Source organism: Hypanus sabinus, chromosome 7, assembly GCF_030144855.1.
Source record: "Hypanus sabinus isolate sHypSab1 chromosome 7, sHypSab1.hap1, whole genome shotgun sequence".
Classification (NCBI taxonomy): Eukaryota; Metazoa; Chordata; class Chondrichthyes; order Myliobatiformes; family Dasyatidae; genus Hypanus; species Hypanus sabinus.
In genome coordinates, this window is record NC_082712.1 from 140961149 (window position 1) to 140975949 (window position 14801).

Consider the following 14801-nt stretch of genomic DNA (forward strand, 5'->3'; position numbering starts at 1 on the left):
TTCGATGCATTGTGCGATCAGAGATGCTGTTCTGCACACTACTTTGTAATACATGGTTATTTGAGTTACTGTTGCCTTCCCGCCAGCTCAAACCAGTCTCGAAAATCAAGGTAAAATTTACTGTCAGAGTACATAGGTGTCACCACATACAACCTTGAGATTCTTTTTCTGCAAGCATACTTAGCAGATCTATAGAACTTTAACTGTAAGCATCAGGAACTTTAAACTAAACAAACTGTAAATGCAGATATAAATAAATAACAATAAATAAGGAGCATGAAATAACAATATAACAGTCCTTAAATGAGTGTACCTATCCTCTTTTGTTCAAGAGCCTGCTGGTTGAGAGGAAGTAACTGTTGGCTCATGGACCTCTGGTTTCCCTCTCCTGAACTCCACAATCAGTTCCTTGGTCTTACTGACATTGAGTGAGAGGTTGTTGTTACTACACCACTCAGCCAGATTTTCAATCTCCCTCCTGTATGCTGATTCATCACCCCTTTTAATACAGCCCATAACAGTGGTGTTATCAGCAAGCTTGTATATGGTGTTGAAGCTGTACTTAGCCACACAATCATAGGTGTCAAGCGAGTAGAGTGGGGTTAAGTACACATCCCTGCAGTGCTCCTGTGCTGGTGGATATTGTGAAGGAGATGTTTTTGCCAATCCAAAATGATTGGGGTTTACAAGTGAGGAAATCCAGGATCCAATTGCTCAAGGGGGTATTGAGGCCTAGGTCTGGGAATTCACTGATTAGTTTTGAGGGGATGATATTGTTAAATGTCAAGCTGTAATTGATAAAGAGCATCCTGATGTATGCATTTTTGCTGTCCAGGTGTTCCAGAGTTGTGTGAAGAGCCAATGAGATGGCATTTGCTTTAGATCTTTTGCTTTGGTAGGCAAATTGGTGCAGAAACCATTCAGATTGGTCATTCTCCTCTGACCTCTCTCATTAACAGGGTGTATTCACCCACAGAACTGCCACTCGCTTGAAATTTCTAGATTTTTGCACCATTCTCTGTAAATTCTAAAGACTGTTGTGTGTGAGAATCCCAGGGGATAAGCAGTTTCTGAGATACTCAGACCACCTCATCTGGCACTAACAATTGTTCCATGGTCAAAGTAATTTAGATCACATTATTTCCCCATTCTGATGTTTAGTCTGAACAACAACTGAACTCCTTGACCATGTCTGCATGCTTTTATGCATTGAGTTACTGCTATATGATTGGGTGATTAGATATTTGTATTAATAAGCAAGTGTACAGATGTACCTTGTAAAGTGGCCATTGGGTGCATGTGTATAGTTGATCTGAACATTGTATTGCACCGCCACCCAGTGGATTTGTTAAAGAAGTGCATGCTGGACTAGATTTGAGAGGTTGATTTTCAACTTGTCAATTTGATGGGCCTTCAGCTTTGGCTTTAGTAAAAAGTTTAACAGAGTAACATTTATCAGTGATATCAGTAACATTTATCCTGTGACAATAAGAGTCCAATTTAATAATTTCAGGTTTTGTGTGATGAGTTTGTGACCTGTTATTTTAGCAATATGTGAACATGCACAAGTAAACAGGAAATAGAAACGGTTATAACTGGGTTGGTGTCATTGTTGGGAGTGGTGAACTGGTTACAGTGGCAATTATTCGGGTTCTCCTAAACCTGGGTGAGAGGGTGACTACTCTGAGATTCGTACAATGAATTTCTGTGATTGGCAGTGTTCAGTCCATTTCATTTTGGAAAGATCAATTCTTGGCTTGAAATATATTTTGCATAATTTTATTTTTAAAACTGAACATTTTGTATATTTTGATGAGTAGCACTCGATTACATGTTACAGGTAGGGAATATGTTTGGAATAGAGCCAAAGGAATCAAGGATAAATTAAAGTACGGGCTTTGAAAGTGCTTGGTAGTCATTTGCAACAATCAATCCCCTCCCTCCCCCTCCTATTTTATATGGCTGAGTAACTGTGGATGACAGCAGATTGATACAAAAACCACAACGCTGGTCCGCTTGTGCTTTTATACAGCTTTGAAAATTAGGAATGAATAAATATAATATGGGCATTTAAAAAGACCTGAGTAGAGCTACTCAGTTCAGTACAGGATAACTTAGTTCTGCAATTAAGATTGAGAATTTAAATCCCTAGATGAAGAATCAGAGATAGAGATTTTAAATGCAGTGGAATGCATAGCATGCTGCTTCTATTAGACTTTCAAATTAGTTGCAATATACATGATTTTGAATCAGAATCAGTATATTCTGATTCAAAATCATATGACACCAGCATATATCATGAAATTTATTAACTTAGCAGCAGCAGTACTATGCAATACATGATAAATATAGAATTTTTAAATAAAAATTACAGTAGGTATATTTATGCATATTAATTAGTTACATTAAAAATAGTGCAAAAACAAATAATAAAAAAGTGAGATAGTGTGATGACCTTAATGTCTATTTAGAAATCAGATGTCAGAGGGGGAGAGGAGGGGAAGAAATTAATAAGATTAAACCAAAGGGCATCCTGCCTTAATCTGTGATAGTTCATTTTTATAGATCTGGGTATTGTCAGGGACAACATCCACATCACAATCTTGTGAAGTCATCTTGCAGAGCTACAGTTGTCATTGTGAATGCTTTTGGGCAGGGAGTTAGAAGATTTGTATCCCTTGATAACGAAGGACCGATGATGGATTCCTGACTCAGTTTGGTGTGCGACTTGCAGAGAAGCTGCAGCTCTTGATATTTCCATGCAGCTACAGGCTCTGTCTTGATGATAAAGTTGTGGGCATGGGAGATGTTGTCACATAACTGCAATGCATTTTTTACTGGCAATGAGTGAGTGAATGCTTAAGATAGGCAATGGGGTGCTATTTAAGGTGAATAACTGGTGTAGGTGGTGTTGAGCTTCTTGAGAATCATTGGAGACGCGCTCATCCTAGTGGAGAGTATTCCATTCTGGCTCAGTCTTGTAAGTGATGGAAAAGCCTTAATTTGTCAGGAGTTGAGTTACCCAACTTCTGATCTGTTGTTGCCATGGTATTTGCCTGGTCCAATCAAGTTTCTCATCACAAATGAGAAAATCTGCAGATGCTGGGAATCCAAGCAAAGCACACAAAATGCTGGAGAACTCAGCAGGCCAGGCAGCATCTATGGAAAAAAATGCAGCCGATTTTTTTTTGGGCCAAGACCCTTTCAGTCCTACCAAAGGGTCTCGGAGGGCCCAAAACGTCGTGTACTCTTTTCCAAAGTTTCTCATCAGTTGTGACTAGATGACCTAACTGGTGAATGTAATGCCATTGAATGTGAAAACTATGTATGTGGTTACATTCTTTGCAGTTGCAAGTGTAATTAAACAAAGGGCAACAATAGATAAACATCCTCACTTCTAACCTTATGATGAAAGAAGTATCATTAATGCAGCACCTGGAGGTGGCTGGGTTCAAAACTCTGCTTAGAGAAATGTCTGTAGCGATGTGCAAGGCCTTGTGCAGAGTATAGCTCTAGCCACTCAAATGTTTTATTCTGCCTCTTCACTTCAACTTTATCAAGCTGCTACATTTTGATGCTACATTCAGGCAGTCACTGTAATCACATCTCTGGAATGTTTGGACCAAAGCTGTTGAGATCTGGAACTGCCTGGTTCAGGATAAACCCAAACTAGGCATTGACACCCAAGTGAATTTCAATAGCAATTAATAGTAAATGTTATTGTTGTATTGCTATTGATTATAAATGGACTAAACTGTAATTACCTTGTGAACAGGATGTACCTGGGTGATTATTTACATAGCTGGCTTTCTGCTGGTGCGCTAGAGGCATCCCACTCTTTTTTTTAATTTGCAAGTTAGGTAACATAAATGCTTTTTTTCTGTCTTCAGTGAAGTTGCCAAAATGTGCTAGAGACCATATTGTGAACATTGAATACATTCCACTAATCTAAAAGAAGAAATTATTAATTGCTCTTCCATCTGTAGTATTTTGGAGCCATAAATAATAGATAAGTTAGAAAAATTGTCATTGCCTACAAAGGAATTTGGCTTGTGGAATGAGTTTGGGTTTGCAAAGTGTTGTTAGAGTGGTGTCCAGAGAGGAGAATTTATCTGTTCATGGTGATATCTTAGTGAAGGTGCCAGAAATGTGGTGAATATGGAGACTGCAGCAGAAGATGAGGTTGAGAATCTTAATATCATTCTGGTGTGGAGAGGCTGAAGAAGTGAAGTTATACAGGCAGCAGGACTAATTGTCAAGGACTCTGTCAGATATGGCAGTGAGGAATCTTTATTTGATGAAGGAGGTACTGGTATGGATTATTTTTTCTTAAGTATTCTTTCTGATATTTTTTGGAATTTAAAAGGCATTGTTTAGAAATTCACTTGGGTGTAAATTTCTTACTGTATTTTTAATAAATTACATTTACTTATAACCATTTTATTCTTTAATTTTCCCGGATATTTGGTAGACTTCATAATTACACATCAACCTATTCTTCTGACCAGGGATTTTCTTTGTAGTAGTGTTGTTTTAGATACATTTAATTGTTTGATACTGTTAAATTTTTTCTAATTTCAGGCACTTTCTGGTTACTGTGGTTTTATGGCTGCCAACCTTTATGCACGATCCATATTTGGAGAAGATGCACTTGCAAATGTTAGCATAGAAAGTCCAGTTCATCTTGGACCTGATGCTCCCGTGACTGGTCACATACGCATTCGAGCAAAGAGTCAGGTACGTTGTAAAATGAACTCTTGTGTCTGATTCTTGTAACTAAAGAAACATAAGCTACATTTAGGTTTAAAATGAAACTCTGGTATATCTGTACCTAGTAAACTATTTCCAATTTACTATGTTCACTTTATCTTGCAGGGAATGGCTCTCAGTTTGGGTGATAAGATCAACCTGTCCCAGAAGAAAGTAAAAGCATAGCAGTTTTTTTCAAACACCAGTGCGCTTAAATTAATGTTAGTTTAATCCATCAATATCTACAAGTTTATCTAATACAAGATCATAGATGCTGAATATGCTGAAGAGAGCTTGTGATTTGTTGACGTTTCCATAAAATGAAGCTTCTATTATACAATTCAAAAGACTGTAGAATCGTTTCATTATGTCTTTTTTGTCTTGCTGTAGACATTCTTGTTTTACACTAAAGTTTATCCATTATAATAAACATAATTCTCAATGTGTTCATTGTTCATCTGGTGTTGGGAGTTGAGATACTTGTATGAATATTTGTTGTGAAGAATGTGGTTACCAAAAGATGGAAAATTGTCATGCCCATATTACTTGTGTATACTTACCTCTGGCCAAGATGTAACAATCCAGTTTGAAAGAGTTTTTTTCTCCCTCTTCTCCCCCCCCCCCCACCTCTTAAAATCAATACAGTGGATATTTATTGAATCTCAAACTACATTCTGACAGCAGTGCCATCTGCACAGTGTATTAAGGATAAATGGTGTAACTGAGGTTACTTTGAAATGTATAGCAATCTCAAATATTAAGGAGTTAACCTTTTTTTACATGTTATATAAATGATGCAACACATTATAATAAAAAAAAGGGCAGAGCTTTTACCTGATTTGTAGAACTTGTGTTTGTTTACCTCATTCAAAAAGTATGTCCGAATCAAACCAGTATCAACTCTTCCACAACTGCACCATAAACTGATAATGTACACCCTGTGTTGACGTATTTGTTGTTCAGACATAATTATCAGTCTACTCACTGGCATACTTCTTAACGATATCTGTCCTGTCCTGACAGTCATGTGCACAGGAAAGAGGGAGCAGATGAGGCATGCAACAATCCACTCCAAATTCCAAAATAATCTAGGAGCACATATTTGTATAATATGTCCTTAATATGCCCCTCCCAAAGTGCGCGCATTTAAATTCATATGCTTGCCCTCGAGTCCCCTTCTTTGCGCACAACCAGAAAAGCAATAATTGGTTATTAAGATGAATCACCATTTTACATGCAGAAAATTTAGATGAATCTCAGTTGTAGATATTTTGATGATCATGACTTAAAATTCTTGTATTTGCCCTGTGCTCAGCAGCATTTCCAATCCCACTAAGATTTTTGACTGAAATTTAAAGATTCTCAATGTAAATGGTGGTGTGATAGTAGGAAAAACATAACAATTTAAGTCTAATTAGAAATTTAATAATAATTAACTAACTTCATAAATTGGAAGTATCTGTAAAAAAATTGTTCTATAAGTCCTTTGTTTGTAGATAACCTTATCTAAAAAGAAGCCTTTTGATCAATTTGTACAAGTCTTTTCATTTTTAAAAGTACATCAAAAATAAGGAATTAGCCAGTCTGTAAGAGGATAGCTAGGATGTGATTATATAACTAAACAAACAGCATACTATTTAAATTTAAGTTTCAATAGCAATTATGAAAAGAAATAGAATAAGCATCTTAGCAATTAATCCTTTCACTTTGTCTGAAGATCAGTTTCTCTTTTAACTGGAATTTGAGTTCCAGAGTCATTAGGGCAGAACCCTCTTATTATTTTATACATACATATTCAATTATTTCAGCCTTGCAGGTGCTTGGTATTTTAATATTCCCTCCCTTTGCTCCTTTTTTTAAAGAAAAAAAAATGCTTTCAGAAGCATTTTCAGATTGTAATCATACAGAACAACTCATTAACCTGGAGATATTCCAATTATGTTTCCTTTACTGAAATTATCAATGGCTTTGACAGGATTACTTGGTCATTTGCTGAATGAGGACATTGTTGGCTGGGCCAGCATTTTTTGTATGTCACTGATTTCCTTTTAATTGAATGCTTGTTCGGTCATTTCAGAGGGCAGTGGCAGAATCAACTGCACTGCTCTGGATTTGGAGTCTCAAATAGGTCAGATCAGGTAAAAATAGCAAACCTTTCCCTGAAGGTTAACAGTGAACCAGATAAGTTTTAATGACAAATTTAAAAACTTCACAATTTGAATGTTAATAAATTTTCATTACAGAAATTATTTCATCAAATCCCAGTATACACAGTGAAATATAGGAAGCTTGCATTTTGATAGTCCAATAAAAATAACCATATGGTCATTAGTTTCCTTTGTATTTTCCAAGTTCTTGTCCATTCTTTTCAGTGAAATTTTGACTCATAGATTTATTTTGATTTTGTTCACAGTAATGGTGTTGCCTTTGCAAAAGGCTGCAAACCTGCCTTTTCTTCTAGAATATTTTGAATATATTTCCATGACACCCTCTACTTACATCCCTTACTTTACACTGCTCGTTTATTTTTCTCTTGTCTGCCCACAAATTCCAACCTGCTCTTCTCCCAAATATTTAAATATACTTTCCGTCCTATCTGTAATAGATGCCTCATCTTCCAATGCTCAGCTGTTACTTCCTTCTGAGATCTTCTCAATGGAAAAGTTTGCTTTTCAGTGATGTACTATTGAATGCTATATTTCGATTTCCTTCACTACAGCACAGCTTTGAAATGTACATCCACATTTGTGGCATAGGAGATTGGTGAGTAAAATCAGAGCTCATGGCATTGGGGGCAGGGTTTCAACATGGATAGAAAACTGGTTGGCAGATAGAAAGCAAAGGGTAGCAGTGAATGGGTGTTTCTCAGACTGGCTGGAGGTGACTAGTGGGGTACCACAGGGCTCTGTATTGGGACCACAGCTCTTTACGATTTATGTCAATGATTTAGATGAGGGCATTGAAAACTATATCAGCAAGTTTGCTGACGATACTAAACTGGGTGGCAGTGTGACATGCGAAGAGGACGTTAGGAGAATACAGGGAGACTTGGATAGGCTGAGTGAGTGGGCAGATACTTGGCAGATGTCATTCAATGTGAATAAATGTGAAGTTATCCACTTTGGAAGCAGGAACAAGAGGGCAGAGTATTGTCTGAACGGTGTCGAGTTAGGTAAGGGAGAAATGCAAAGAGACCTAGGAGTCCTAGTTCACCAGTCAATGAGCAAGTGCAACAGGCAGTGAAGAGGGCAAATGGAATGTTGGCCTTTGTTACAAGGGGAATTGAATACAAGAGCAAGGATGTTCTTTTGCATTTGTACAGGGCCCTGGTGAGACCACACCCGGAATATTGTGTACAGTTTTGGTCTCCAGGTTTAAGGAAGAACATTCTGGCAATTGAGGAAGTGCAGCGTAGATTCACTAGGTTGATTCCTGGGATGGCAGGGCTGTCTTACGCAGAGAGATTGGAGAGATTGGGCTTGTACACGCCGGAATTGAGGAGATTGAGAGGGGATCTGATTGAAACGTTTAAGATAATTAAAGGATTTGATAGGATTGAGGCAGGAAATATGTTCCAGATGTTGGGAGAGTCCAGTACCAGAGGGCATGGATTGAGAATAAGAGGTCAGTTATTTAAAACAGAGTTGAGGAAGAGCTTCTTCTCCCAGAGAGTTGTGGAGGTGTGGAATGCACTGCCTCGGAAGACAGTGGAGGCCAATTTTCTGGATGCTTTCAAGAAGGAGCTGGATAGATATCTGATGGATAGGGGAATCAAGGGATATGGGGACAAGGCAGGGACTGGGTATTGATAGTGAATGATCAGCCATGATCTCAGAATGGCGGTGCAGACTCAAGGGGCCGAATGGTCTACTTCTGCACCTATTGTCTATTGTCTATTTCTGAATCCACACACCAGATTAATGAAATGCAAAAAAAAAAATTACTATTGCTTTCTGATACGGATCTGACCTCACTTGGCAATCTTTGATATACCTTTTATCAGGAACTTCCAGTTGACTTTTGCATCACATTATCCTGAATCCCTAGAGGAAGGAACTGGATAGGTTATAAAGACAGGCTGGCAGCTAAATATAGCATCACAAATTGCATGCTAAAATGATCAATATTACAGAAAATCTGAAATAGATTTACAATTATAGCCTATACCTAATAACTCCTTTTAAGTAATACCCAACTGAAAAACATGTTGACTAACCATGAATCACCAGTGGTCTGTGCTTCACTTAGTATTACATTATATTGCATCCAAATGAACAAAAATTCGTAATCAATGATAAAGGAAAGTAAGAGTGCAGCAGCCTCATCTAAAGTGCATGCAGAGGTTCAGTACCAAGACATTCACAAAGTTCTGTAGGACACTATATTTGGAAGTTTGCCAAAAACTTGTATGATGCGTCTGAATGACTTTTAGGTAAATTAGGCCATTCTTGCAGTAGAATGTCTCGTCTGAGACTAAAGTATAATGTTGCTAATCAACGTGCTGAGGAAATTATCATGTATTGATCTTTTTTCTAGATTTGTGAAGCCGAAGACAGTTATTAGGTCATTTTAACAGTTTTGGATCCAAGAACAAGAAGTGATTTGTGTTCTAACTATATGAAAGAAGAGAGGTTATGTTCATTACAACTGATCAATTTGAATGAAATTAAAATAGATGAATAAGGAGAGAGGAGGAATTTGAAATGCAAAAGTCTGCATTTTGAAAACACATAAAAAATACTACAAATATCCAACAGTTTAGAGAGAAGTCGTGAAGGGTAAAATTGTTATTTTTGAAAGTTGATGATGTTTCTTCCAGTTCAGACAACTTGGAAAGGCTGGTTAACTGAAATAATCAAATTTGTTGTTTAGTCCAGAGAGCTGTAATATGCCACAGTTACCTTAATTATGCCTCCTGTCACCATACTTGCTGAAACCATTCTGCAAAATTTCCATTTGTAGTATCTTACTTTTTCGGTAACTGGATTTTCTCCACTCTATTTACGGCACTATCATCTGTTCTAATTGCTACATTTCTGTTTTGTCTGCCTTTCTTCCTACACAAAGCAATTACAAGGTTCCTCTGGTTCTCAACTTTCACCTCAGCAGCTTTCTTCATAACATCCATTTAGGGAATAGAACAGAGGTAAGTTTAAGTTTGTTGCCATTAAAAAGAAACAATGCTTCTCTGGACCAAGGTACACAACACGAAGTAATATCACCACAAATAATTTCATAAATAAAAGGTGCATATATGACAGTATAACACTACTGGTGCTTCATTTTTGATGAGGGCAGGGAGTTCAGTTGTCCTACAGCCTGAGAGAAGAAGCTTTGTCCCATTTTAACAATCCTTATCCTGAAGCTATGGTACCTGCTGCATCATGGTAAGGGGTCAAAGAGATTGTTGGACAGATGGGAGGGCTCATTGACAAAATTTAGGGCCCTTTGTATGCAGTGCGCTGATAAATATCTTGGATGGGGGAAGAGAGAGCCCAATGATTTGCTCAGCAGTTCTTGCAATTTGAAGGGTCTTGGAGTAAGATGCCTTGGAATGTGTTCCTGTAAAAATTGGTTAGAGTTGGAGGGGGTAGAGAGAGAACTTTCCTCTCGGGAAGTGGAGACGGTGCTGTGCTTTCTTGACTAAAGAGGTGGCATTGAGGGACCAAGTGAGATCATTTGTTATGTGTGCTAACTCCATGTGCAAAGAGGACTGCACTTGTCTGAAGTCCACAATCACCCCTGTAGTCTTGTCCACGTTAAGACTCCAGTTTTTAACCTCACACCATCCTACCTGATGCTCCACCTCCTGGGGGACGTGCCGGTGCTCAGCATCATGAAGCTAAGAATGTTGCTGCCAAAATGAACTGACTGGTCTTTCTGTCAAGTGGTTCAAGATCCACTTACAGAGAGAGGTTTGAGACACAAGGAGGACAGTTTACCCACTGGCTTCTGAGTGATCATATTAAACACCGAGCTGGTCAGTAAACAGCATCCTGGTGAATTAATTCTAGGTGGGACAGGGCGGAGTGGAGTGTGGAGGCTATGACATCACCGGTAGACTCATCTGAACAATAAGTAAGGCAGAAAGATGGGATTTAATGTGCTCCAGTGTAGCAGGAATTTGGGATTTAATGCATTCAGTAATCAGTTGCTCAAAGCACTTTATTATTGAAGTCAGTGCCTCTGACTGTAGTTGTTAAGGCAGGTTACCATTGCCCTCTTGGGCACCAGGGTAATGATGGCTGCCTTAAAGCCTGTCGGATAGTGGACTATTCCAGAGAGATGGTGAAGATGTCTGTTTGAACCTATGTTAACTTGACTGTCCAGTTCCTCTGCACACAACCAGGTATGTTATCAGGCTCTGCAGCTTTACGTGAGTTGGATCTGGCTAGGGAAATGCTCATGTCAGCTGTGGCTAGCCAGAGAGTCTGCATCTCAGGGGGCCTTCTTCGCCAGCACATGACTCCTTGCACTAAGTGTATGGTTATGTACTTCGGGAAAAGGAATAAAGACACGGACTAATTTCTAAATGGGGAGAGAATGCAGAAACTGGAAGTACAAAGAATCTTGGAAGTCCTAGTGGAGGATTCTCAAAGGTAACTTGCAGGTTGAGTAGCCAGTTAAGGAAGGCAAATGCACTGTAAGTATTCATTTCAAGTGGATTAAAATATAAAAGCAAGAATGTAAGGAAGGGTAATGAGAATGACATCAGGGAAGAAAGTGTTAACATACAAGGAGCATTTAACGGCCCTGGTCCTGCACTAGCTGGAATTTCGAAGGATGAGGGGTGACTTCATTGAAACTACTGTATAATGAAAGGCCTGGATAGAGTGGCCGTGGAGAAGACGTTTCCAGTAGTGGGGAAAGTCTAGGGCACAGCCTCGGAATAAATTAATATCTGTTTAGAACAGAAATGAGGAGAAATTTCTTTAGCCAGAGGGTGGTGAATCTGGAATTAATTGCCATGCAGGTAGGTAGTCATTTGGTATGTTTAAAATGGAAATTGATAGGTTCTTGAATAGAAAGGGTGTCGAGAGTTAGACAATGGACAATAGGTGCAGAAGTAGACCATTCGGCCCCTCGAGTCTGCACCGCCATTCTGAGATCATAGCTGATCATTCACTATCAATACCCAGTCCCTGCCTTGTCCCCATATCCCTTGATTCCCCTATTCATCAGATATCTAACCAGCTCCTTCTTGAAAGCATCCAGAAAATTGGCCTCCACTGTCTTCCGAGGCAGTGCATTCCACACCTCCACAACTCTCTGGGAGAAGAAGCTCTTCCTCAACTCTGTTTTAAATAACTGACCTCTTATTCTCAATCCATGCCCTCTGGTACTGGACTCTCCCAACATCTGGAACATATTTCCTGCCTCAATCCTATCAAATCCTTTAATTATCTTAAACGTTTCAATCAGATCCCCTCTCAATCTCCTCAATTCCAGCGTGTACAAGCCCAATCTCTCCATGTTATGGAGAGAAGGCAGGAAAATGGGTTTAAGGGTGAAAATAAATCAGCCATGATTGAATGGTAGAACAGACTCAATGGGCTGAATGGCCCAATTCTGGTCCTAAGTCTTATGGTCAACAGGACTTGTTTTGTCTGGAGGTCTCTGATTGGTGGTGTTCCACAGGGATTTGTACTCAGACCTCTGGAGTTTGTCATATATACAAATGATCAGGATGAGGACATAGATGGGTGGGTTAGTAAGTTTGCAGATGATGCAATAATTGGCGTTGTGAATAGAGTAGAAAACTGGCAAAGGATACAGCGGGATGTATATCAGTTGCAGATTTGGGTGAAGAAATAGTAGATGGAGTTTAACAAGGTCAAATATGAAGAGTTGATCTTTGGGAGAGCAACATATAAAGACTGAGTACACTGTTAACGACAAGACCCTTAACAATGTTGATATGCAGGGGGTTCTTGGGGTCCAAGTTAGTAGTTACCTAAAAGTAGTTACATGGGTTGAGAGTGCGGTGCAGGAGGCATATGGCATGCCTACCTTTATTCCTCAAGGAATTGAGTTCCAGAGTTGGGAAGTTATCTTGCTGCTTTCTAACACTCAGGTAGGGCTGAATCTGATGTACAGCAGTCAGTTCTGATTGCCCTATTATAGAAAAGAAGCCGAGGCCTCAGAGAGGGTGCAGAAGTTAATCAGAGTGCCAGAATTAGAGGGCATGTGCTTTCTGGAGAGTTCAGATAAACTTGGGTTGTGTCTATTTTTGGAGCAGCGGAGGCTGAAGGGAGACCTGATAGAGGTTTACAGATTATGAAAGGCATTGACAGAGTGGTCAGTATCTTTCACTCAGGGTTGAAATGTCTAATACCAAAGGGCGTGCATTTAAGGTTGAGGATTTAAGTTCAAAGAAGATGTGTGGAGCAAGTTTGTTTGTTTTTAAACAGAGTGATGGGTGTCGGGAATGCACTTCCTGTGGTGGTTAGAACACAGAACAGTATAGCACAGGAACAGGCCCTTCGGCCCACAATGTTGTGCTGAGCCAATCAAAAGCAAATCAAAAGCACCCAAAAGCTAATCCCTCCTACCTGTACAATGTTCGTATCCCTCCGTCTTCCTCATATTCATGTGCAGTACCTATCTAAATATCCCTTAAAAGCATCTAATGTATTTACCTGTACCACCAGACCAGGCAGCACTGGAATGTAAAAAACTTACCCCTCACATTCCCTCTCACCTTCAATGCATGCCCTCTGGTATTAGACATTTTTACCCTGGGGAAAAAGATACTCATTGTCTATTTATGCCTCTCATAATCTTATAAACCTCTGTCAGATCTCTCCTCAGCCTTCGCCACTCCAGAGAAAACAACTCAAGTTAGTCCAGACTCTCATGACAGCACATGCCCTCTGAACCAGACAGCATCCTGGTAAACCTCTACACCCTCTCCAAAGCCTCAAAAGCCTTCCTATAGTTGAGCAACCAGAACTGTTGCTCAATACTCCAGGTGTGGCCTAACCAGAGTTCTATAAAGTTGCAAATAACTTCTTGACTTTTGAACTCAGTGCATTGACTGATAAAAGTAAGCATTCCCTAAGTCTTCTTAACCACCCCTATTGACCTGTGTAGCCACTTTCAAGGAGCTATGAGCTTGGATCCCAAGATCTCTCTGCTCAGCAACACTTTTAAGGTCTTGCCTTTAACAGTATACAGTCTCCTTGGATTTTCCCTACCAAGGTGTAACACCTCACATATATCTGTTAAGCTCCATCTGCCATTTCTTTGACCACATCTGCAACTGATCTATATTGCGTTGTATTCTTTGCCTGTCTCCTACACTATCCACAATTGTTCCAATCTTGGTATAATCCAGAAATGTACTAAAACGCCCATCTACATTTTCATCCAGGTCATTTCCCTACAAATGACATGAAACTCATTGGTCTAGTTTCCAGAATTTTCCCTCATTCCATTCTTAAAAAGACATACAACATTAGCCACTTGCCTGTGGCTAGAGAAGACATGAACATACTGGTCATAGCCCTAGCAAACTCGTCTCTTGCCTCCCTCAATAACCTGGAGTAAATTCCTTCAGGCCTTGCAGACTTACCTACCTTAATACTCATTAGAGGAACCAACACTTCCTCCTCCTTGATCTCTCAATGCCCTTATTTATGCACTCAGCACTGATTTCCACATCCTTTCTATTAGTAAATACTGAAGTAAAATACCCATTAAGGACTTCACTCACATTCTCCAAATCCAAGTAAATTTTCTGCTAGAGTGGTCCCACCCTGTCCCTAGTTATCCTCTTGCTCTTGATGAATGTATAGAATGCCTTGGGGGTCACCTTAATCCTACTTCCCAAGAACTTTTCATGGCCTCTCCTGGCTTTCCTAATTCCCTTCTTGAGTTCTTTCCTAGTTTCTTCAGAATCCTCAAGTGCTCTGTTTGATCCTAACTTCCAAAGATTTACACACTTTTCCTTTTTTCTACTTGACCAAATTCATCATCTCTCTGGACATTCAACATTCTCTTATCTTTCCATCCCTGTCCTTCCTTCTAACAGGACCAGACCTCTTCTGTAC

General features: G+C 39.3%; 1 protein-coding gene across 2 annotated transcripts in view; it reads left to right on the forward strand.

Moving 5' to 3' along the window:
* Positions 1-5587, forward strand: part of copb1 (COPI coat complex subunit beta 1) — a 51014-nt gene extending 45427 nt beyond the window's left edge. For both annotated transcript variants that reach the window (XM_059975778.1, XM_059975779.1), the window contains exons 21-22: positions 4582-4737; positions 4876-5587. In XM_059975778.1, the coding sequence (XP_059831761.1) occupies positions 4582-4737; positions 4876-4935 (216 nt within the window). In that variant the 3' untranslated portion in view covers positions 4936-5587. The remainder of the gene's footprint in view (positions 1-4581; positions 4738-4875) is intronic.
* Positions 5588-14801: the final 9214 nt, after the last annotated feature.